Source organism: Pimephales promelas, chromosome 5 (assembly GCF_988280905.1).
Source record: "Pimephales promelas chromosome 5, fPimPro1.hap1.1, whole genome shotgun sequence".
Taxonomy (NCBI): Eukaryota; Metazoa; Chordata; class Actinopteri; order Cypriniformes; family Leuciscidae; genus Pimephales; species Pimephales promelas.
In genome coordinates, this window is record NC_142773.1 from 37,006,096 (window position 1) to 37,033,195 (window position 27,100).

The 27,100-nt window shown below is 36.0% G+C and overlaps 1 protein-coding gene across 8 annotated transcripts in view; it reads left to right on the forward strand.

The window, feature by feature from the left end:
* kmt2cb (lysine (K)-specific methyltransferase 2Cb) overlaps window positions 1–27,100 on the forward strand; it is a 118,912-nt gene that overhangs the window by 36,346 nt on the left and 55,466 nt on the right. For 6 of the 8 annotated variants that reach the window (XM_039677731.2, XM_089131420.1, XM_039677727.2 and 3 more), the window contains exons 6-15: window positions 361–458; window positions 1,450–1,559; window positions 6,686–6,848; window positions 8,490–8,661; window positions 9,521–9,635; window positions 10,340–10,512; window positions 10,764–11,044; window positions 16,454–16,540; window positions 19,022–19,716; window positions 22,974–23,093. In XM_039677731.2, the coding sequence (XP_039533665.2) occupies window positions 361–458; window positions 1,450–1,559; window positions 6,686–6,848; window positions 8,490–8,661; window positions 9,521–9,635; window positions 10,340–10,512; window positions 10,764–11,044; window positions 16,454–16,540; window positions 19,022–19,716; window positions 22,974–23,093 (2,014 nt within the window). The remainder of the gene's footprint in view (window positions 1–360; window positions 459–1,449; window positions 1,560–6,685; window positions 6,849–8,489; window positions 8,662–9,520; window positions 9,636–10,339; window positions 10,513–10,763; window positions 11,045–16,453; window positions 16,541–19,021; window positions 19,717–22,973; window positions 23,094–27,100) is intronic. The other 2 variants (XM_089131422.1, XM_089131423.1) reach the window with 2 other exon arrangements.

A 27,100-nucleotide genomic window follows, 5' to 3' on the forward strand; every position in this document is an offset into this window, starting at 1 on the left:
GGTTTTGCAACACTTTTTCTTGGCAGTGCGAGTACATTTGTGGATTCAGCACTGCCAAATCAGGTGCTGGTGCCACCATTGGTAGAACTTAGTGGCACCGGTGGTAATGCTCTCAAATGTTGGTCTGGAGCCCTGCAAGCCAATGTGGATTCTTGTTTTATTACGAGCTTTGTTGCGCTTTTTTTTTTTTTTTTTGCCAGCAGACTCTCCTCTGTTCGGCGTTTGTTTAAAACAGGTGATTCCCCTGAGGTTGGAGATTTAGCTGTCTTCCATTGGTTGGACAAACAGATAATCATGGTTATGAATTGGTGTAAGACTATAAAACCTGATCACCACTAATCACTCTGTGTCTGTCTTCAGTGTCGGGGCAGAGGAAGCAGGAGGCAGATTCTGGGATGAGCTCCGCCACGTCGGCCTGCCAGACGGCATTGACGTCCGAACACTCTTTGAGGAGTCAGGTAAGCACTTCACCAAGGCACATTCAGAGAAAAGCAAACTGTATAAAGCATGTTGCCTAGACTTAAATTTTGAGTGTTACTTTTAAGTAATAAAGAATTTATTGAAGAAAGTGTAGTTTCTATAAACATGGTGACGTTTTTATGTGGGCGGAGCTTAGGCGGAGGCAGAACAATCCCTCTGGCCGCTTCAGTAACGTTAGTTAGCAAGTTTTATTAGCTTGTTTTTTAACAATGACTGGAGAAAACCAGATTTTATTTTAATGTGTAAGATCACTCACTGTCCAGGACCGCGATTGTTATTTTCAAAAGTTAATTTTAACGGACGGAACCAGATTGGCCGACCCGTAGCCGCCTACACGCTCATTTATTGCTTGGACGATCTAACAGGATTAAAGTACGTTACCTCGGTTGAGTGGCCTGACTTCTACACCTACCTTATAAAGTAACCGATCGTAAAGAGAAACTGAGGGCATATAAATCTTTAGATGCCTATATGGTCCTGTACAAGACTTGTGTGTACGATCCGCAGTTCTGCCGAGCCAGCGCCGAGACCACAACATGTAAAGAGTGACATTACGGTGCGATTTTAATCATTGTGAATATTTTCTAGAAATAAAAATTCCAGTTACAGCATATTCATTTTTCATCGATTCTTGCACCAAACAACACAATAAGATGACATTTAATAATAGTAAGTAACAATTATTTAAGCTCCTTATTATGTAGCCGAATCTGTGCTGGTTTGTACTGGCCGCCTCCAGTTTTCACTTTGTTTTGCCTCCAGCTAGCGGCGTGATGTAACTGTGACGTCGGCGCAAAAGGGGTCTATAAAGAAACCAAGGTTTCTCTCAAGCGATTTGAAATCAGGATTTATAACTATAACTAAAAAACTCCTTTTGTGTTTCACAGATAAACGAATATAATAACATTTGAAAAGACATGAGTAAATTATGAAATTTATAATTCTTTGTCCAACTTTCTTGTGCTGCAGGTCAGTGCTGGGCCCATCAAAGCTGCGCGTTGTGGTCAAATTTTGTGTGTCAAGCGGAGGATCAATCACTGCTAAACGTGGACAAAGCCATCCACTCAGGGAGCACAGAGGTATGCTGGGATAACTCTTTCATGTTCAGCATGCAAGAACTCGTGAATAAAATAATGACTGTAAACTTCATGCAGATATTACATCACCTCACTGGAGTACTTGAAAGGTTATGCAAATGAAGGTTAAAATGCTCAGCTCTCTCGTAATGGTGTTTTTTCCCCCTTCTTTTATTGATTGAGCATAATGTGCCTGTATTTTAATTTTATTCATGACAGCTATCTTTCCTTAATGGCTTCCAGCAAAGCTGGACATCAGATTATGTAGGGTTTTTGATTCTGGCCCCTATTATCTGCTTTTTATTTATTTTTTATTTTATTTTTAATAAATTTCTGTTTAGCTTTATTTTTATTTCAATTGATTTTAGTGTTTCAGCTTATTTTATTTATTTATTTATTTATTTATTTATTTATTTATTCAACTTATTTCTTTTATATTTGACTTAGTTGTCAGGGCAACTTTTCTGATTTTCATATTTTATTTTATTTCAGCTTTATCCCAGTTACCAAAAACAATTTTAATGGTTTTAGTAAAGAATAACGATTTATAGTAATTAAATGATTTTTGTCTAAATTAATTATTTCATAATTACTGTTTATTGATAATCCAGTTCATTTAATATTCAACTAATTAAATGTATTATTTTATGGACACAAACCAAAGAATTAGTTCCAATATAATCCACAGTTTGCAGACTTGACTATTTCTCGCTCTTTCTGCATTCTCTTTCTCTGTTCTTGTTTAATATCACTCTAATGACACCTGTTCGAGTTCTTCATATACGACTCTTATGGCCATGCTGCTGCGTTTCTGTGAAAGGCTAGAGCTGAATGAGGGATCTAACTGGCTGCTAAAGGTCAACGGCTGATCAGCTGTGAAATAGAAAAGGTCACGGCACTCAAAGGGGCGGCGGCGTCATCAGCTTCATCACTTAACACCCCCCATGCAGCAACCCCTCGAATCACATTCCTTAATAGAGCTCTGCCATTTAATCTTGTGAATTTACAGCAATGCTGCATTTAGTGGTAAATGCCAGCGGAGAGCTCAATTAATAGGTGTGTGTGATTTGGACGTTTGTATGGGTGGCTCGCCAGATTGACATGCTTAAGTGGAATCCCCCTTAGATGGATGTGCATAAATCGCGAAGGCATGTCTTATCAAAATCCATTTGCTGTGGGTGCTGAATAACTTGAGGTGTGAAACAAAATGCACAGTTAACAAGACGCGGAGAGCGGCTTGTAAACATGATGGCTGAGGACATGTCAGGTCTGGACTCATCTCGCAGTGTTGGTTGACTTTTAGCGTACATCTGGTTTCCGAGGAGCTCATTAAGCAGGACGATGGACAGAGACGCCGAACAGATCGATTCAAATAGAAAAAAAGGAACATTGGCCTAGTGTTGGTTTTCAGAGGGAAATACGTAAGTGTTTTCTGGACGATGTTATAGGTTACAGTTGTAGTTTATGCAAATTGGAACCTAACATTTGAGAAGAGTACACTTGGGTCACCCAACCCATGAAACAACCTGCAGTGTCGGCTGGAGTTAATGAAATGTCACCGTAGAGCTGAGATGTGTGACCTCTAAGGAATTATACTCTTTTGCTCCCCCTGAATATTTATTAGGAATCGTCTAACCGCTCTCATAGTAAAGGTTCGAAAGGTTATGTAATTCGCAGCGAGGCCACAGTGACAATTGTTTTTGTAAACAGCCATTATCATTTCACCATTCTTGTGTTGTCTGAGGTCTTGCATGCTCCAGCTGCTGGTTTTTGCCAGTGGTTGTTGAGTGCTGCAGGCGCTTAATGAGGGTAGATGTGGGGATTGTTGTTTATTTTGGAATTTATTTGTATTCAAAATATTACTTATTTCTGTATTATAAAAAAATAACAATATGATCATTATTATTACTACTTTATAATTCCACTTAGATTGGAAAATACTTTAAATATAAGCATTTAAAGTAAATATATATATTTACTTTAAGTAAATATGTATATATATATATATATATATATATATGAAGAGTTCAGATGCAAAATCCTCTAAATGCCATTTGAAATGTTCTTTAATGATGATTTTTATCAAACTTGTATATTTAAGTTCAGTAATTTCACTTAAATAACAATTAATAGGTAATCTTCATTGCCATTTCAGTGAAATCACTGAACTTAAATATACAAGCTTGATAAAAATGATCATTCTAGAAGAAAATTTCAAATGGCACTTAGAGGCTTTTGCATCTGAACTCTTCATATATATATATATATATATATATATATATATAATTAATGTAGATGCTGTGTTGTGGCAATTTTTCCCTGTGGTTCCGAAATTGTATATTTTTCAAGGTATAATATCAAAATGAAAAATTCCAGTATTTTTGATAACACTAATACCGAGAGTTTGACAAGTGTGGTGAAACGTATGGAGAGAATATAAATATGATGAGAATTTTTTTTTTTATGGTGATAAATATGATTGAGCCAATGAACATTTTTGTCATCATTTACTTTACTAAACCCCATATTAAGAGCATACATTAAGTATGATAATAGTTTACGTATGATAAAAGTATGGAAAAATCATGGCTGATTTATTCATACATACTGACTGCGTTGTTTAAAGTCCTCCTGTGGTGAAAATCAAGTTTTTGATGTTGTTTATATGCCTGTGTGATGTTTTTAATATGCTTTAATACAAACCATGCAAAAATTCATAAGTTAACACCATTGCTGAGTATTTTCTCTTTAAAACTGCGGTGAACCAAAGACAGTCTCAAAAATATCTGGTGTTTCTGACATCACAAATGACCTTGTAACCAATCAGGTCAGTGCCGGCGGAATTTGGCATGTCATTAACAGCGAAGACAGGTTATTTTTCTGTTGACATGAAAAATCGGGTACATTTTTATAAATATAGAGGGTGTATTATGTATTACGATGTTATGATGAACTATATGTGTTTCTCCACTGATGTTCCGAGTTGTTCAGAGCGTTTCTGATGATTGTTAGAAGGCAGCTGTCGAACGGGAAAATGGTTTGTGTAACATTAGCAACACATTATTAGCTATTTGATAACATAGTCAAGCAAAAGGCTAATCTTATGAATTACCGTTATGTGTCCGACTTGTGAATAGCGATACCATTGTGCAGCATTTACCTGAGTTGTGAGGTGTGAGTGAATGGGCTAATTAGCATATTCATATATCCACATATACTTTATGATGCAAGGGTGTAGAGTTACATTCAATTTATTTTAAGGCATGTCGAATTTTTTTTTCACAGGAAAAAAAACTTTCAAATATGCCATTTTGGTGATAAAAAATGAGTTTTAAGGGATACAAGTATTGACTACAGCGGTTCTCCCAGTTCACTAACGGCATTATGCAAATCCAGTAAATGCCCCGATTTGCTCGTCGCATTGTAAAAGATAATTTGTTGTTTCATCTTTTTAAAAAAAGGTTATCAACTTGAAATGTGACATTTGTATTAAAGGGTTAGTTCACCCAAAAATGAAAATTCTGTCAGTATTTACTCACCCTCATGTTGTTCCAACCCCGTAAGACCTTCGTTCATCTTCGGAACACAAATTAAGATATTTAAGATATTAAGATCGCTCCTGCATACAGTCCATAGGCTTCTTGAGGGACTGGCTCTTGCTGTCCTCGAAAAGTCATTAAAGACATCGTTAAAATAGTCCAAGTGACTACAGGGGCTCAATCTTAACTTTATCAAACGACGAGAACACTTTTGTGCGCAAAAAAACAACAAAAATAACGACTTTATTTCAACTATTCGTTTATTTCTCCCTCTGCGCGAGTCAGGTTACTAGTTTAATAGCGTAAGCTTCTGTTATTGTACGTCACACGCATCACACACACATGACCAGCGTCGGCCAATAGTGAGCCTACGTGTGACGTAGCTCTACGCAATCACACTACGTTAACTGACTTACAGGCTCATGGAGAAGGAAGTGAATAGTTGAAATAAAGTCGTTATTTTTGTTGTTTTTTTGCGCACAAAAGTGTTCTCGTCGTTTGATAAACTTAAGATTGAGCCCCTGTAGTCACTTGGACTATTTTAACGATGTCTTTAATGACTTTTCGGGGACAGCAAGAGCCAGTCCCTCAAGAAGCCTATGGACTGTATGCAGGAGCGATCTTAATATCTTAAATATCTTAATATGTGTTCCGAAGATGAACGAAGGTCTTACGGGGTTTTTTTTTTTGGTGAACTAACCCTTTAAGTGACTTAGTTATCTCAAGTTATTCTAATGCTAAATTTTAAGTTGTGATAGCTAATTGCAACAGTCTTCCAGGCTGTTAAGCAGATTTCTGTGGAGGATACAGCAGGCTACTGCAATCTGCCATACTTTGCTCTGACTGTATAGACCATTTCACAAGATGTAAACAACACTGGTCCAGAAGCACTTCCTGTTTCAGTGTGTAACTGTTTTCTTTATTTCACATGTAAAGAAAACATCTTAAAGATGTTTGTTTAACTTTTTGATTCAGTTTTAAATGTTCTGTTGGTTGTATTTTATCCCAGCTTTTATGTAGTGTTAAAAAGCTGAAACAGGAAGTGCTTCTGGACCAGTGCTGTTTTCATCTTGTGAAATGGTCTATACAGCTGCACCACTCTCATTTCGACACCAGAATCAGCTCTTTAAAAGGCAGTGCACTTGTCTTACTGCACATCTAAATCAAAGTGACTTCATTTCAATACGCAGGCCTCTGAGATACTGGACACAATAGCTACGCAACTGTTTAGTGAATTGGTCCCTCTCCTCTGTGGTCTGTGGGAGATTACAGGCATAATAGGATAATTACACCTCAGTCAGTCTGTCATCGATGTGGTTTGTCACAGCTCTCGCTAGCTGTTAGTCTGACCGCAGGCATTAAACTGTCAGCTTTCATGTCTCATTGTATAGATTTGTTTGGTTTAATATTAGTTCCCAGAAATGAAAGCTTGAATGTTGATTTGTGATGAGCAGTTTATGCATGTAAGGTTTCAATTAAGGACTATAGACTGTGTTAAAATAATTTGTGCCCCCTCTTTTAACATGTTTTAGCATCAAAACTGGAGTCTGCATTGTCAGTGTCTCATCAATTATGTCTCATCTTTTATAGCATTGTGCATATTGTAAGCGCCTTGGAGCATCCATCAAGTGCTGTGAGGAGGGGTGTGATCGCTCGTACCATTACCCCTGCGCGGGGGCTGCCGGCACCTTTCAGGACTTCAGGAGGCGCTCTGTCCTGTGCACAGAGCACATAGAGTTGGCCGTCAGCAAATGTGAGAGCTGTCTTTATTACTATTCATTTATGCACTCTTGTACAGCAACGCCTTGATGTAATATAAAAACATGTTGTAATTTTCATTACATAAATATTTGGACAAAATTATGTCACAATTCCTGTTTTGTATTCCTCGAGTATCCACTGTCTTAAATTAGTAAAAAAGTGTTAAATGAACGTAAATAGTCAGATCCGCGTCAGGTCGTAAAGTGACAGCAGCCTAATGAACCTGCTGCTGTCTGTCATCAATTTTAATCAAAGAACAAAAGAAAATCACTCTTGACTGAATAAGTTTTGTAGCTTTAAAATGGATTAATGTATATTTAATTTATAATTTATGCAGTGAAGACTGCAGTGTGCAGATACAGAAAATATTATATTTCTTTTTATTATATTTATCTGTTAGACCTCACCTACCTGGAAATCTTAAAGCACTGTTTCTAAGGTATGAGGGGAAAAAAAAAAGCAAGACAAGTAAAAATCTGATATTTATATTAGAGATTTGAGCCCTTATATATTAAAGCCACCACTAAATGTGACATTTATTTCAATAGGTTTATTTGAAGATTAAAGTTGTTATGTTTTTTAAAGCCTATTAAATGTTTAAAAATTATAACTTTCAATTATTCCATATCATATATAGTAAAAAGATGCCATCAAACTAACATTTTAAATATTCTGTCTTCTAATATCTTTAAGACACTTCTACATTTTTTTGGAGATTCAATGTGAAAGTATTACAACATAAAAATATATTAAATACTTAGGTGTGAATAATTTGCGATTAATTACAGAAAATCTGTGATTAATTCGTTTTTTTTTTAATCGATGGACGGCACTCATTTTTAGATTTTGAAGAAAGTCTCTTATGCTTCAAGGCTGGATTTATTTGATTAAAAATACAGTAAAAATGGTAATATTGTGAAATATTGTTGTTTACTATTTTAATATATTTTAAAATGTAATGTATTTCTGTGATGCCAAACCTGAATTTTCTTCGGAAATCATTCATTTGATGTTCAATAAATATTTCCTATTATTATCAGTGTTGAAAACAGTTATTTAATGTTTTTGTGGAATCTGTGATAGATTTTTTTCAGGATTCTCGGATGAATAGAAAGCTCGGAACAAAAGCATTTTGAAAATGCCTTTTGTGACATTATAAAAAGTCTTTATCACATCATCCCTTTTGGTCAATTTAATTCATCCTTGCTGAATGAAAGTATTGATTTCTTAATAATAATAAAAAAAATCTTACTGGCCACATTTAATTTGATACTCATTAATTTAGCTTTTTTGTGGCCAAAGAAATCTAATTTGCCTGAACATTCTAGATGTTTCTGTTGTTTTCATCAGAAATCCCATAGGATCTCATTGGTGACCAGACAACAGTAGTAGGAACGCACTATACCATATTGGTTATCGGACAATATTACATCGTTTTTAATTATTCGTATCAGTCAATATGGGATATTTAATTGGATATGTAATATAATTAAATATTTAATGTAATTGTATAAATGATTGTCAATTGGATTCGATTAGGTAAAGTGAGCTTAATGTGCACTATATAGTGCAAAATTAGACTAAAAGCTTGGATTTAGATGGTAAATAGGGTTCATGTCTCTGTCTCTCTCAGATGAAGAGGAGTCGAACTGTATATTGTGCGACAGCCCCGGGGATCTCCTGGACCAGTTTTTTTGCACCAGCTGTGGGTTGCACTACCACGGCATGTGTCTGGACATCAGCGTCACTCCTCTGAAGAGGGCAGGCTGGCAGTGCCCCGAGTGTAAAGTCTGTCAGACATGCAAGTGAGTTGCAGCCTAGCTTTGCCTTTTATTCTCCTCCGTCTGTATGGCGTGCCTGCGCTGTTACTCATTCCTGAAGATGAATCCTCAATAGCTCACCTTTATTTGTTCATATATCCTTGCAGTAGTTTTGCTTTTCAGTGGAATAAACAGACACCTTCTCTTCTTGTCTTATATGGTCTTCTTAATTTACAGCCCCTAATGAGACACATTCAATTAAATGCTGTATAAAAATCTGATGGGTGACATAGGCTATGCCTACGTTAAACTGGAAAGTGGAGACATCTGTCGTTTTCCAAAAGCTAATCTTCTAATCTATGTTGGAAAATGCTTAAATCATCTTACAGCATATGTGTAAAATGTAATAAAAGCTCACTGAGTCATATGATACAGAAAGACCAGATGTAATAAAGTTCTCATGCTATTTTTCTGGCACAATCATTTTACTAGCAAAACATATCCCACCACTTACTGTTGAATCCAGGTCACACTCAATCGCCATTCTATGTATGGTTGAAAACGCAATTACCCCCAAGTTTTGAAGTAGGACAACAGTTGCGAGTAAATGTCATCTTTGCAGAAATGTAATATGAAGATTAAGCAACATGCAAGTGAATATAGCACCATGGTATAACCATAGATATCTATTGGTGTCATAGATGTCATTGTGGAATACCCCAGTCCACATTACAATGCAAAAAACTACGTTTTTAAATGTATCCATGTGGGAGAGCGTCTTTAAAAAGCGTTTTCAGATGTATTTGGATTAATGTAGACACAGCCATGGAGATTCATTGATTTAAGAAATGATGAGCCAATGGAATCAGTTGTACAGAATTAACTGTCTACTTGTATTTTTCAGGGAGCCTGGAGAGGACACTAAAATGTTAGTGTGCGATATGTGCGACAAAGGCTATCACACTTTCTGCATGCAGCCGGCTATGGACTCTATCCCCACCAACGGCTGGAGGTGTAAGGTATGGGCGGCTCTGGTAGACTTAGTTTTTGTCATGACAAAATATGTCCCATTTCTTTAATGCAGTTTAACTAATAGATCCAGACCGATATATCGGCCGGCCAACATTATCGGCCGATATTAGGCATTTTCCAAAATATAATGGCCGATAAATGAATATTTAAAAAATAAAAACGGATGAAACACGCTTCAATCATCTCTCCTGGGCCTGTTATATTGAAAATGTATGTTTTATAATTTGCAGTATGATGTCATCTATTGCTAAATTATGGCTCATCATAGACTAGCTAACCACAAAGCTAGCTAATGCCACTAGTATCATCAGTGGAAGACCGCTAACGTTAACATTAATGAGCTTGGAAACCACAATGAACTTTTTCTGCCTAAATAAAGTAATGATTACTGTATTTATTACTATCATACAGTATCTCTAGTTACAGTCCCTGCATTGTAAAATGTGAGTTATACTTGCGAGGAGTGAACATTTAGACATAGAGAAAAAGTATCAAACGTATCTTGTGCAGAAAAGTTAGCTTTTCTTTTACACGTGTGTGAAATACAACAATATTTAATAAAAAAACAAAATATCGGCCGATATATCGGAATATCGGATTTTAAAAGCCAAAAATATTTGTATCGGTATCTGCCTTCAAAATCCTTTATCAGTCGGGCTCTAATAGCTAATCATAGCTGTGTGTTTTGTAGAACTGCCGGATGTGTGTTGAGTGTGGCACCCGGAGCAGTGAACAATGGCACCACAACAACCTACTCTGCCAAAACTGTGGTGATCAACAGGACACTACCCTCCCCTGCTCATGTCCCAGCGACGTAGATCCCGAAGCCCACAAAGACCTGCTTTCTTGCCATCAGTGCAAAAGGTACATTTACTTTAAAGATCTGTACTCTGGAAAAGGATTAAGCCAATGGTGTCCAAACCTGCTCCTGAAGTGTTTAGCTCCAAGTGTGCCTCGGAAAACCTTGATTAGCTAGTTCAGGTATGTTTAATTGGAGTTGGAGCAGGATTGGACACCCCTGCTTTAAGCAGATCCAAAGATTTTCCATATCTGGAACCTGATTTGGGATGCAGTGAAAATGTGAATCATTGGCTCCCTCTTTTTTTTTTTTTCAGGTGGTTCCACCCAGAGTGTGAAGGTCACGCAAATGCCCAGCCCAAAGAAGATCACATATGTTCCAGCTGTAGAAACGCCGGCTTTGAATCAGATCCTGTGCGCACGGATGCAGAAGGAAACCAGGCGGAGACTCAATCACATGTGGACGTTGAGGAAGACGCACAGCTAGTTCCATCAAACAACGATCCTGAGCCTGCCAAAGTTCAAGACGTAGAACCTCATCAGCCTGTCAGCGAGGTGCCGAGTGAAGAGAAGCAAATGGACGAAAAACAAATTACGGGTGAGACCAGCTTAAGTGTCTTGATGTAATGAGCATTGGTACATCTTGCAGTTATCATTTTCTTTCCTGCCAGTTTACCTCCAACACATTTGCCTGGACGTTTCTAGTATTCCTGGAGGTATTGATTAGCTGATGCAGCCGTGATTAATTGGGTTTAGAGATAAGCTTTGCTGGATGCTGGCCCTCTAGGAGCAGGATTAGACACCCTTGCCCTAAAGTATACAAGTCAAGTCTTCGGTTGCATGCTTATGCTACGTTCACACCGGACGCGAATCGCGCGTCAAATTCGCGCCTAGTTTGACGCTTGACCACTTTGTGTTAATTCGCGTGTCAAGAGCGAAACTGCCGCGCGTAAAAACAAAAGTTTGAAGCGAAATTTACGCGCGTGACGCGCGTCAGAATCGAAATCCGTTGGCGGCCATTGTTTTTATGTCGACCGAGCATTCATCCAGAGAGTTACCGCTCTGTATTTACTCTGGAGAGCAGAACAGCGGCGTGGGGATCATCGTCGCCGTATATTTGTGTCCACCGGACCCTTCAGAGCCGAACCGTTTGGCGAGTTTCACCATTTGCTCGCTCCAGGAGCTGCGCTGGATGACGGCCGCTGTCAGCGGTACTTCCGCCTGTCCCGCGCCCAGTTTGATGACATGTTGTCCCGCATCGGAGCGAGGATCACCCTCGCCCTCATCCATCTAATCTAGCTGTCATTTATTTTTTGTTTTGATGATAAATAGAGCCAGCCTTCAAAAGTTATTAACCTGTCCTGTGATTTTTTTCTCTCTCACGTCCAGACACGAATTTATGCACATATGTTGATTGTCTTTACAACATAATACTATTTCATATAATCTAGCTATGGAATGAATAACATTCAATACAAAATGAACATGTCTCGTATATAGAAATAATGTTTTAAGTGATAAAACATTTGCTTTGTTGTGCATAATCCCACCATGCATTTAGTCATATTAACAAAATAATTTATTGAAGCATCCAGACACTTCACCACGTGAGCAAGCAGCTAGGCTCCTGATTGGTTAACGCGGCGCGAATTCACGGCAAAGTTCAAATTTTTCAACTCGGGCGGCAGACGCGAATTCGCGTCAAACGCGTGAATGCACAAATGGCACTTACTGAATCATTCGCGCGTAACGCGCTAGACGCTCAATTCGCGCCTTTCGCGCGAACTTGACGCGCGAATGAGGCGTATTCGCGTCTTCCGCGCCTCGCTCCACGCCTCATTCGCGCTGCAGGAATTTTTCACGCGCGTAAAGCGTCTTTGCATTGACTTAACATTGAAATCATTCGCGCCTGACGCGCTATTCGCGTCCGGTGTGAACGTAGCATTAAACGGTTAAATACACACAGTTGAAAGGTTCCCAACCATGGTTCTCATCCGATAGCGTCAGTGCAGTCAAATCCATATCATTAGTGCATAAATATTATATTTTAATACCTTTTGATAGAGTACTACCCCAGTGATAGCATTTGTAAAAAAAAATTCCCTGAGTATGTGTTGTTTAAATGTACTTCTTAAATGGCCCAACAAATCTAGTTTTAAGCTTTAAGGCCAGGACGAATATCAGTGCGTGTTATTCGTCAGCGTTTTTTGTGTTCACACCCAAGCGATTTTCGCTGACGATGAGCCGAGTGAACATGCGATTTCATTCCCTGACATTAGATGGTGCCAGTTTGCTCTGCAATACCATACTCCATATCAGTTTTCTTTTATCAAGATGTTTGTAGTCCCTGTCGCGTTTGTCATATAGTTCTTTATGTTCTAGCACCAAGAACAGCAGGTCTACATTCATCTTGCCTTGCATCTTCCTCGTCTTATTTCTTCCTGGCTGTGTAGACGGCGACGCTGCTTGGCGCATATCTTCTTCGCCGTTGCATATGTGTGTTCGGCAAGACCGTTTTGTGTTTGAGCGCCCCCAAGTTGTGTTTTACTGTAACTTCAGAAGCTCCAAACACATGAGCAAAAGCGCCAATCTCATTGGTCGGATAGTTTTCAAACTAAAAAAATGAACCCGAGGCATTAAAATAAAAATGCATTAAAACCCGTCATTAAAAATGACGCTTTTACGCGCCGGTGTGCACACTCTCATTGGCACGGGGCGATGTTGACGAATAACGCACGCGAAATTCGTCCCGGTGTGAACAGGCCTTTAGCATGAAACATTTAAATGAATTGTTTTTGTTAAGGATTTTTATTGGCTTGGCTTCTGAGAAACGTTTTGTGGTTTTGGAAATCTTTAACGTTTTTATTCGATTTTTGTGTCTTATTGGTTTGGTGTTGTCTTTTTACCGTTCACTTACTTTCACGTTGGTCCAGTAACTGGGAGTTCAGCTGGGAGTCTTTGAAACTTGAAGACTGAGCTTGCTCTTTGAAGCACCCTGAGTCCTTCAGGCCAGAAGTTGCTGAAGTGGAAGAGTAGACCAAAGCATCCCATAGGCCCACATGCCTCAGATCTGTCTGGATTAGTCTGGACTGGTCTTGAGGAAAGGGCTATTTGAAACTTGCCTGGGCCTACTTTGCCTGGGGAGGGCTTAGACTCCATGGAAGTATTGCTTATGTGATATTTTCTGCTTATGTGCTTTCAAAAATCCAGAGAAAGTCTATTTCCATTGAAATAGCTCATTATTAAATAAAAAATGACAGTTTGTCGTCACCTTCCAAACCCGTGTGTCTTCCATGGCACGCAGTTCAATTTTCCACCTATATACTGAAGACCGTCTCACTTTACAGACCTGCAGGAAGTTTTACTAATCTCCTCCATGTGTAATATTCCATCACAGCTTTGCGTTTAACCAGCTTTTGGTGTGCGGTACATTAACACCCCGCTGTCACTGTACAAATGCTCAGCACAGTGTAAGTAACTCAATTCCTCAACCTTTAGGAGAGCAGCTGCCCACAGGCCTTTTACAGCATTATTCGTCCTGGTGCAAATCTCTAGGTGTAGAGGTGAGAGATCTGGCCTCATCCCACGCTGGGTTCATGGTTATTTAGGGTGCCACAGGGCGACCTGAATATGCGTGCTTGTATAATGCTTATACAACATACAGTAAATGCTACTTGCATTGCAGTTCATTATCGAATGAACAACAGAGACCCTTTTCAAATACACTTTGGGCTTCAGATGATGGCTTTTTACACCTCTTAAAGGGATAGTTCACTTTGAAATAAATTTTTGATATGTTTTAGCTTATCTCAAGGGGATCCAAGATGTAGGTGTCTTTGTTTCCACAGTATTTTCAATTTTGACTTTTTTTTTCGGTCAAACCGTTGTTGTCTGTCAGTCATATAATGCAGGTATGGGGGTCCACGTCAAAGAGCATGCACAGAGAGGTCAAACTTAAACATGATTTAATGACTCATTGATGGCTTAAGACACGAAACGAGCGGTTTGTGTGAGAAAAAAAACAATATTTATATAGTTTTTACCTCGTGTAACCACAGCCACGTCCAACTGATCTGAATCAGGCCATGAATTCTATGTTTAGTTATTTAATACAAATATCATCAGAAATTGTGTTTAATGAAATGAATTCATAAAAAAATTAAGATTTTAATCAATGTTTTAAAAATGTAGTCAAATGAAAATATAACAATTCATTTAAAACATATTGTTATTTTTCGTCAAATACAGTGCTGCACTACAGAACTTATATACTGACACAATGACATACATGTATTAATGACATAATACAGACATAAAACATTTATAAAGTAAAATATCTTGAATTTTATGGTAATCCTTTAAAATAATAATACAATATATTTAAAGATTACTACGTTGATCATTATTATTTTTACTTTGAGAACTTTTTACTATACAATAGTAATTTATTTCTGTTATAATTTCTTCAAGCTAAACCAAACTTTAACTTTGGTGGTTAGTTGGCATGTTGTTGTCAAATGTTTACAATCGATATTGTGGATTAGGCTAATTTTTGTTGATACATTTCAATATCGATTTATCGCCCATCTACTTTATGATATATAATGTTATATTATATATATATATTATAAGAATATATTTTTTGTATTTTGAAATTTGTTACATGGTCATAGGTGATGATGCTGGATGAAGATGATGCCTTTACCGCAACTAGCTTTTTAAAGACTTCAAGACTTCTGCTCATTGGTCTTTGACCCTCACATTGATTTGAGAGTGGCTTGTTTTCAGCATAGAGTTAACCTTGTTCACCTTTGTAGATGATGCCCAATTGCTCTTGGTCCAGTGTGACTCGTCATTCTCTTTTCTTTTACTCTCTTTCTCTCTCTAACAGAATAAGAGATGTCAGAAGTAAACCTTCCATGAAATAAACATTATAGTTTATTTAGTAATTTTTTAATTACTTTAACTTATTAATGAACAGCTTTCTTATTAAATGTTTTTAAAGGCAAACTGACGGGTAAATTGTACAGGCAATCTAAATGTAAAAATAGAGGAAATGAGTAATTAAATATCCAATAATGTCTGATGCCAAAAAAATTAAAAACAGCTCTAAAACCGGTCATTAACCTATATAGTACCTATTGTGAATTTCTAACTCAAGAAAAAAAAAATATATATATATATATATATATATATAACAACAAAAATACATGAAATGGCCTTTTAACTTGACATTGACATTGAAATTGAAGGAATTGGCTGTATAACCATCATCTATTTCCCAAAACCGACTTCATCTGACATAACAACCCATAAGTATTAAGTATCACTTCTTCCCGTAATTAAAAGATGTGCTGAATTACCGAAAGCATGAGTCATTATTGTATGCCTGTATCTTCTCTCTATTCGAGCGGTCACATGTCCAGATCAGAATCATGATCTCCATCTACTGCTCTTCTGATTAGAAAGAAACCTGCCCTCTAATTACTTCAGATGGCGCTCGGCTAATGTCAGCCGCTCCGCACAATAGTCATTTAGTCTTCTGTGATTATGTGATGTCTGTAATGGCTGGTTATCTGTTCCTAGTGGAGATACGAGGTGATTGATCTGATAAGGCCCTCAGGATCAATGACTTAAAGTGCCTGAGGTGGAAATGTGTTGTTCCAGACATACACTGAACAGAAGAGAGCAATGTTATAGACAGTAAGAGGACAATAAAGCATGCTATAGTGTAGTCAGAGGCACAAAGACACTAGATAAATTGTCCTAATAGGAGGTGAAGATTGCCGTCAGTATTTGTGCACTGCTCAAAGCCATTGTATTCTCTTGAGCAGTGTTTTCTGAAAAACACACATGCCATATGTGCCTGCGTTCACACTTTCTTTCCCCTGCACTTTTCTATCCTGTTGAGTTGTTTTTCCAGTCCTGTAATTATTTCCACTAGTGCTTAGAGCAGTTTGTATTACATAACATAAGTCGGGTCTCTCTATTGATTCCCCCCCTCTAGAAATTGGTGCAGACGCTAGTGGCGATTTACTCAAGCCAGAGTCCAGCGAGACCTCACACCACAGCACAGAAAAAGAAAGGACTTCAGGTACTTCATTGCTTCATCTAATATGTTTGCTTTCAGTGACGCACACTTACATTTAATATTACTGTAGATGTCCTTATCTTCACCATAACCAAGATCCTGTACATGTTAGTTATTCAAAACAAGTGGTTGAGAATGAATTTGTTGAAATATTCAGAAATCCTTTGACGGTTAAATGAACATTTGACGATAACATCCGAAGACACTCGTCTTCCACAAGCAATTAGCTAGTCCATAACCATAAATTCTGAAATAAAAATTGAAGTCAGCATAAAACAGCATTCACATCCCATTGTATTTATGTAATCTGACATTTTCAGGGCAGGATATTCACCGAGAGAAAATGTAATCGGACGGATGTGATTTTGTGCATTGCGATTCAGTTGTGAAAAGTGGATGTTGCATATCAGAAAGGTTGATAAATATACATTTTGATAAAGATTATGAAGAAAAAACGTTCTTCTTTTGTTTGGTCCAAGTAGTCTTTAACAATAAATAAAATACAAATAAATATATAAACAATTACAAACGTTAAATTGGAACGAAAACAAATCTCTTGCTGTGTAGTGTACCGCCTTGCTTTAGTATTATAATTATTATGTTTTTAATGGCTCCTGTATGGTTTCCACTTTGGATAAACACATCTCCTGAATAAATAAATGTACATTTAATTTAAGGTTGACTTAATGGAACATTAACAATTTTATTGCATATATTTAAATGCATAACATTTTCTCTAATGCTAAATAGTCCACTTTGCTTTCACATGCCAACAAAATACATTTTAATGTATCTGACCAAGCGTGTAAGGTTGCCATTTCTTTTCTTTTCCTCCATTTCTATTTACCAGGTTACATTTACAAGACCATTTTTAATGATATTGTACTGTCTAATGTACAAATAATCCATTAACTCTCTCAATTAATATTTTTTTTTTAACCTGTCATGAAAGGGAATGCATTGATGTCACTTTCCTGCCGGAACAACCCCTGAGTGGCAAAAGATCTGCTGCGTGACTGGATTTAATAGGGGAAACTGCGAAAATGCGACTAAAACGAACAATTTTAGCAATTTAAACTAAATTTTGGACTCAATATAGTGTTCCTTAGAACTTACTAAAAGATCCAGTGATCCATGGATATTGACCCATGGAATCGTGTTGCCTGACATTTATGTTTGCCTGATTTCGACACCAGGCAATATAGACCTAAACATAAAGCAAATTTGCCTGTGAACGCTTTGTATAAATTCAATATAGGTAGGTCTAAATCCGGGTGATGACTTATATCAGTGTTACATAAAGCCTATATACTGTATATCATCATATCGTCCAGCCCTAAAACTTTATAGTTTTTTTTATTTTTTTTGGGTCAGTGTTTATTAAAAAACATCCAATAATGCAGAATATGCAATGATAAATATTTCATCGATGAGTTGTTAATATATATACCAATAAAAAATATATGGGTATGGTTTTACAGCTAAATTCAGCATATTGACACAAAATGATAACTGCAAATCCACCTTTCGCTGACTTAGTCCAGTTGTTTCTGTGAATTGCAGCGATCCATTTGCTCCTCTTTCTAAAGCAGCCTGTAAAAATATATCTCCGATTTTTTTGTCAAATCTAGTTGTACAGTCAAAGGCAAAGCTCTTTCCCACTTTATATGTGTTGTGTGTGTTTTTCCCGGCATTCACGCTGAAAACAAATACAGCCGCTCAGTCTTTTTGCCACTCACTGTGATTCACTGCAGGCACTCCGGCCGACGGTGACATCACGTGCATGCCCTCTATACCAGGGTTTCTCAAACTCGGTCCTGGAGGGCTATTGTCCTGCCGAGTTTAGCTCCAACCCTGATCAAACACACCTGAGCAAGCAAATCAAGGTCTTTAGGATCACTGGAAACTCACAGGTAGGTGTCTTTGATGGGGCAGGGTTGGAGCTAAACTCTGCAGGACAGTGGCCCTCCAGGACCGAGTTTGAGAAACACTGCTCTATACCATTATATACCATTTATACCACACTCTTAGAAGAAAAGGTTCTAAATAGAACCTTAAAAGGTTCTATCAGCGCTACGTATTTGGAACCCCAAAAGGTTCTATACACTCTTAAAAAAAGGGTTCCTCTGGGTTCTATATAGAACCCTGTGGTTCCATACATGGCCAATAGAACCTTTTACCCAAAAAAATGGTTCTATATAGAACCATTTTGGAGTTCCATATATGAAGCGGGGGATGGAACCATTTTTGGTTCTAAATAGAACCATTTCTTCTAAGAGTGGCATCCGGATCAGGTCTATGTCATAAAATAAGTTCAAATGGCCTGCTTCTTAATGCAATTCTAACAATAATGGTCAGTATTGTTATAAAAATTCCATTATGGTTCAATTTTACCGTGTGACCCGCGATGGAAAATCCCTGTGTAGTTTTTGAAATCTTTGCAAGTCATTTTGAATGTTGATTTTGGAATGTTCCATGTTGCAGTTCCATCTCCTCAAAAGACAACAGATCCTGAAGATTCAGAGCCGCACGAGCAGAAACTGGATTCGGCTCCAGAGACGAAGCAGCTTGTGACGTCATTTGAAACAGAGGAGCTTCCAGAGACTTCAGCTACGCTCACGGAAAACATTTCCAAAAGTGAGGATGACAGCAAACCCTGCCTGGAGGAGCAGAAATCCAACCCATCACCCACCAAAGAGCCAACTCCAGCCTGTACTTCCCATGAGGAAGAACCCATGGAGGTTTCCTTCACAGAGGAACCTTCCTCAAAGGCGCATGGAGTTACTGTAGAGCCTGAGGTCAGTGCTGACAAGACTACGCCAGTAGTTCAGAGCCAGGAGGATTTGGATGTTATGTCGCGGCAGCACGACGTCATTCCTGAGAGGCGCACGGAGGAATTGGACATCTCTATGGATGTTGATCAGCGATGCTTGGCCAAGCTGAGCTCACTGGTGGAGGAGAGGACGTCTTTACAGCAAACTCCATGCAGGCAGCCTGAGGGGTTGCCCTCGTTAGGGCAGGGGTCGTCCCAGCTCCATGCCCTGGTCCAGGCTGTCTCAGGAGAAGCCATTAGCAATGTGCCTTCATCCACCTTCATACCATTCACTCCAAAAATCGGCATGGGCAAGCCGGCCATCTCGAAGAGAAAGTTCTCACCTGGAAGGCCCAGAGTCAAGCAGGTCAGTCATATACTTTATGATCAATTCATTATTATGCAGATTTATTATTTTATTTATTTTTTTGTAGATAGCATAGCATTCTGTTCAGACAGACAATTCAATTCAGTTCGGTTCAAATCTGTGTTGTTGCCGTGTCCGATTCTGATTCGTTATTTGGGATCTCGACAGCAAATAAAATCAAAGCCACAACTGCGACTTAACTTCTTGTAATTGTGACTGTATATCCAACAATGTGACTTTGTATCTCATGAAATGTTTATAACTCATCATTTGATTTTAAATCTCACAATTTTAAAAGTATTTCTCGTAGTTATAACTCTCGTAACTGTAACGTTATTTCTTATAATTGCAATCGTATAGTCAATATGACGTATCTCACAATTATGGAATTTTTCCTGTAATTGTGACTTTATTTCTCGTAATTGCAATGTTATTTCTCGTAATTGGGACTTTTATCTCAATATGATGTTGTATCTCACAATTGCGACTTGTTTCCTGTAATTGAGACAATATATCTCGCATTTGTGTGACTATTTCTCGTAATTGCGACTTTTTCTCGATATGGTATCTCACAACAACTGCAAAGATGTTTCCTGTAGGGCTGTGAAACGATTAATCGAGATTAATCGCATCCAAAATAAAAGTTTATTTTTACATAATATATGTGTGTGTAGTGTGTATAATTATTTTGTATATATAAATACACACACATGCATGTATATATTTAAGAAAAATGTGTTATTAATATATCAAATATATCTATTTATGTATAATATTAATTTTGTATGAATATATATACATTTCTTAAATGTATACATGCATGTGGGTGTATTTATTTATACAAAATAATTATACACACATATACTATGTAAACACAAACTTTTATTTTGGATGAGATTAATGGCGATTAATCGTTTCACAGCCCTAGTTTCCTGTAATTGTGACCGTACTTTATTTCTTTTAAACGTGACAATATATCCCACAATTGTGAAGCTATTTCAAATAATTGTGACATTTTTTTCACAATTGCATATTTTTTCATAATTGTGACTATTGCTTGTAAATGCTACACTATACCTCACAATTGTGATTAGCCGTTTCATTTCACTCTTTAGCATGTTTCGATATGTTTTAGTCTAAACCCTCAGATATGCTCTCCACTGGAAATATTGGTGATTTGTGAATGTAAAAGTTAAATTTTGTGCTGCTCATGGGGAAATGTAAACTTCTGTGCTTGTAAGCCTGATTATAGACAATACGTGTGATAAATTGAACATTTTATGAGATATGACACAGGCTTCAAATATCAATTCAAAGGGAATTATCTCGGCATCAGACTTCTCACATACATGTCATACTCAGCCATCAGATCATCATTCATGCATCACATCCTGTCTATGATTGTGTTTTCCTGTTAACCTTCCAACGTATAGCGTTTCTCCTGACATGGCGAAAGCTGCACCCAGAATGCTCAGAGCAACTTAATTCCAACAAGCGCACACACACATTTGCATATTTGTTTAAAAACAGACGTGTTAATTTCACTTCAGGCAGCTTTACGTTTTAATTGAGCAAGTCTTAAGTCGCAGCCATCATCGTGATTTCCGGATGATCGCTAAGTATTAATTAACTTTATAGCCACAAACGGATTAATTAGAGGAATTAGGCGGCTGTAAGAGGCCTGCTCTTTTGCACCCTTTGTGTGCTCGAGTCATGTGTTGTCGTTCTGGCATAATCACATGCGTTTGTAAACAAGACGGAGAGTTTCTCTGTTGTCATGGCAACTAAGGTAGCACAGGCATTCTGATGCCAGGCCTCTCTATAACAGTATAGGCCTGTTCGCAAGCAACAGTGAAATGAATCGCAGACGAATGCTCTATTGACAGCAAGAAAAGTCAAAGTCATTCCAGTGTGCAACTCACCTTTATTCAAAATTTTTAATATTTCAATATGAATTAATTATTAATTAAATGTGCATGTATGTACAATTAAATATTATTACATATAAATTAAATTTGTGTTTAAATGATATATGTTGGTGCACTGTGTATAATTATTTTGTATATATATATAAATACACACACACATGCATGTATATGTAAGAAAAAATATTATTTAAATATATAAAATATTTATATTTATATATAATATAAATTATATATAAATCTATATACAGTATATGCATGAAAATATTTCTTAAATATATACAAGCATGTGTGTGTATTTATATACTGTATATAAATAATTATACACAGTGAACCCACATATATTATGTAAACGCAAACTTTTGTTTTGAATGCGATTAATCACGATTAATCATTTGACAGCCCTAATATAAATAATTCATCTATGAGTTAAGAGTTATCAAATCAAGAGTAAATGATGTAAATTAAGAGACATTTCTAAGTCAATTCTAAGAAAATTATAACAATAATGCAAATAAAGACAATGTGGGTCAGTGCATTTAAAGAAATTACTACTTTTATTTGTTATTTATTTCATTATACATTATTTATTTAATAAATTGATCAAAAGTGACAAGTCTTATTTGCTCACCAATGCTGCTTTTAAAATACAGTAAAAAGAAACATTATTGAAATTTAAAATAACTTATTTCTATTTTAATATAATTTATTATATTAAATCTTCAGCATCATTACTCCAGTTTTTAGTGTCACATGATCCTTCAGAAATCATTCTAAGATGATGATTTGATAGAAGAAACATTTATTATTATTATCAGTGTTGAAAAAGATGTGGATTCCAGGAGTCTAAAATGAATGACAAGTTCAAAACAAAAGACATTTAAACAAAATTAGACATTTTTACTGACCCACAAAGACTGTGTTTGGACACACTTGACCTTGACCGTCTGTTAAGGCACTGATGACATTTAAAAAAAAAACACGTCACATCTTCCTAGAGCAGAGGATTCTGTTTCGCTGGTCCTTTCCATCATTTGCGCATGCAGTCTTTCAGAAAACAGTCTTGCCCTAGAAGCAATACTTCTAATTCAAAGGACGTTTTTTTGTTTGCATGCTTGAGAGCAATTTAATCAGATGTATTTTTTTCAGGAAATGCTTCAATGTCTCAAATGTCATTTTTTATTTGTTTGTTCATTCACATTCTCTGTTAACCATGTCTGTTCGTACATGCATGTATCTGTATGTTTCTTTGCTGGCTGTATTTAAGTTGTTGCATGTTCTCGCCCACATCTCCTCCTCCTCCTCTTTCTCTCTAACCCACCCCATCTTCAGGGAGCATGGAGCGCCTCCCGCAGACCGAGCTCCCCCTCATGGTCCCTTGACCCGACTGAGGGCTGGGACGGGCCAAAGAGCAGGCAGCCCCACAGCATGGCCGCCTGGATAATCCGTGTGGTAAATACAGCTAAATATTACACAGACCCTCAGTTGGGAGTTGGACGACATGACGATACTTAATAGTTCTCATTATGGTCAGTCAATAAAGCTGTCTACACTGGAAATAGCCGAGTCCGCACACCTTCAGCTGATGGATTTCCCTCCTTTATTTATATTTACAGTTTTTGTTTGATTTATTTGATCTTGTATTTCCTTTCTTTTATACATTTTAGTTAAATTTTTATAAATTAAATAATACAAAATTACCAATTATATATACATATATATATATATATATATATATATATATATATATATATATATATATATATATATACACACACACACACACACACAACACACACTGGGGTGAAAAGTTTGGAATAATTAAGTAAAATAAATATACATAAATAAATAAATAAATAAAATATATAAATAATAAATAAATAAATATATAAATAAATAAAATAATACATTTCAGTTTCTTTTCTTTTTTTGATTATTTTTTTCTTTATACATTTTAGTATATATACACTCTGGGGGGAAACAATTTGAATAGTTAAGATGTTTTTTTCAATAAAAATCACTTATTCATTTTTTTAGTTTTTTTTTATTATTTTTTCTTTTATACATTGCAATATAGTTTTAAAATTAAATAATAAAAATTTACTTTATTTTATTTAATAATGTAAATTATAAATAATATAGTGTACATTATGTATAGAAATTACATTTTTATACCTATATATATATATATATATATATATTAATAATAGTAATTTAGCATTGAATTAGTAAAGTTATGATATACATATTAGGGCTGTGCAAAGATTAATTGTGATTAATCGCATCTAAAATAAAAGTTTGTGTTTATATAATATGTGTGTGTGCTGTGTATAATTATTTTGTATATATAAATACACACACATGCATGTATATATTTAAGAAAATGTGTTATTCATATATAAAATATTTATATATAATATAGATGATGTATTTATATATATATACATTATTTACGTGCAAATAATTCTTAAATATATACATGCATGCATATGTACTGTATTTATATATACAAAATAATTATACACAGCACACACATATATTATGTAAACACAAACTTTTATTTTGGATGCGATTAATTGCAATTAATTTTGCACAGCCCTAATATATATATACATATAGATGCATATATATATACACACACACTGAATTGAAAAGTTTGGAATAATTAAGATTTTTTTTATGTTTTTTAAATATAATAAAATAAACAATATAGTTATTTAACCATTTTACTGTGGCAGGAATCTAACATCAAGTTTATAGTGCCATCAGAAATTGGTCTGTATAAAATTGGACTTCCAGTGCAGACAGTCTTGAGTTCATATGGATATATGCATATGAGAGTCGCTGCAGGGTCAACACATTGAAGAGGTAGTCATAACAATGGATTTGGATTTTGACTAGACAAATTCTATGTTGCATCTTTCATGTCAGAAACAGCCGCAGCACTTTATGATTGTCACTAACATGGTCTGTATCTAACCGATTTTTTTTTTCCCAGCATGCACAGTGCTTTTCTTTCTATGACCTGGCTTGACTTGGGCTAATGAATGAAAATGAGTTCTGAATGTCTTCACGTCGTGAGCCGTAGCCCGTGGGTAGGAGCAGATGTGCTGCGTGTTGAGGGGTCAGGGGCTTCGCAGTGGCCATGTTGGCTCTGGTAGGGGTCTCGCAGTGGCCATGTTGGCTCTGGTAGGGGTCTCGCTGGCCTACAGGTCCATCTGTTCCTGAGCCGCTGGAGCCATCATAATCATCTGGGCACGGGGCCAGACCAGGTCCTATTATCATGTCTTGACAACGAGCGTGTTGGGTAGTATTTGCCCATTTGCCAAGGGTCACCTAAAGAAAATAGCATCTACTGTGAGGTGCTATGATCTACTCTGAGGAAGCAGGGAAATGGGAATAGGATTTAATGGAAAGGAAACACTTACTTAAAAGTACAATGGCATTGGCATATGGTGGTAATTATATGTCTTTACTGGAGCGAGTGATTATTCACAATATATTTGCAGTATTTTTCTTGTGATGAAATGTAGCAATAATGGGCCTCATTCGTTAAATAAACATATGCATATATTTGTGCATAAAACCTTTTTTTGTAAATTCATAATCATTCTAAGTACAAACTAACTGATGATTTATATACTGAGTAATACTGAGTAATGTCAATTAAGATGTACTATAGGGTTTGGTTTATAGTATATTTTACTGTAATTACTATTGCAAATACATGTAACGAGGACACTGTGAAATAAGGTGTCATTAAATATTACAGAAATAAATATAAAAATATATTTTAAATGTATTTAAATACCTAAATAATATAATATAATAATATATAAATATATATAATAATATATAAATTATAATAAAATTATAACATTATATATATATATTTCTGTAACTATATTACTACAAAATTTAATATTTTGTTCATTTAATTTTTTTTTCAATAAAAAAATCACTTATTTACATTTATTTATTTTATCATTTTTTGTTTTTCCATATAATAATAAATAAATTATAATAAAATTATAACATGATAAAAAAAGTCGGTAACTACATTACTATTAAATTTAATATTTTTAATTTAATAAAAAAATGTCTATTAAAAAATCCCTTATTCATTTATTTATTTTATCAGTTTTTGTTTTTCCATATAATAATAAATAAATTATAATAAAATGATAACATGATGTATATTTTTTTCTGTAACTACATTACTACGAAATTTTATATTTTTCATTTAATTAAATTTTTTCAACTAATAAATCCCTTATTCATTTATTTATTTTATCACTTTTTGTTTCTCCATATAATAATAAATAAATTATAATAAAATGATTACATGATATGTATTTTTTTCCTGTAACTACATTACTACAAAATTTAATATTTTTCATGTAATAAAATTTTTTCAATAAAAAAAATCCCTCATTCATTTATTTATTTTATCAGTTTTTGTTTTTGTTTTATACATTGCAATATAGTTTTAAAATTAATAAAAAAATAAAGGTGAAAGTGAAATCTTGATCTCAAATACGATGCAACAGAAGCTGAAAAATAATGAAACCGGCGCATCACCCAGCCCTAATTCAGTGTAAAGCTACATCTCAGTACAGTGGCATTACTATCCAGTATACCATCACTGTACAATGGTACCCCCACAGTCTTTTTTTGTAAAGTCAGGTAGAATAAGAGATGATGTAAAGACCAATTTAAAAAGCATCAAGTCTGAGTGGCAGAGGCAGAAGTTGAAAGAACGAGTGAAATTACGGTCCAGCGAGAAGAACAGTAGATGGGGGAGGGAGTGTAATTCTTGGAAAGGGTTTTCATTGTGTCAGTCAGAATGTCGGCCCCGGAGGAAAGGAAACGTGCTGACAGCGTAATAGAAGTGAAATCGCTAGAATAACACGGCCGGGGCTTCTCAACAGCCTGATAGCCGTGTTGGCAGCTCCCTCAGATGCCATCTCACACACAGTGTCACAGTCTCTCCAAAATTGGTGTCATTATGGGGAATGTTGCTCCACTATGACAGCTAGTTAAATTGAAGGAGAGTCGTGTTTGTTTCTGGTTGGTTATTTGATCACAGTGCATTAAAGTTGAGCTGGTAGGCCGTTCATTAAATAGAAAAGAAAACTTTAACTTTACGAGTTAAAATTGCTTCAGTCCTGTCAGTACAAAAGACCTAAATTGCCAAGAGTGTTTGAAAAAGGCTATTTGAAGTGGTATGTAGAGAAGTTAGTCTTCTCCTTTGTTTGACCAACTTCGAGATGACAGGAAAAGTAGTTGAAGGCTACACTGGTCGGACCATTAAATGATGTGCCCTTCTTTTATCGCTCGATTTAATCACAAGTCAGACATGTTTGTTAATCTAGTCTAATCGTTTAACAAAGTACTTAGTATTTTTTTTTGATCATATACTGTCATGTACTTGAAAATCTGTTCTTTGCTTTGTAGAA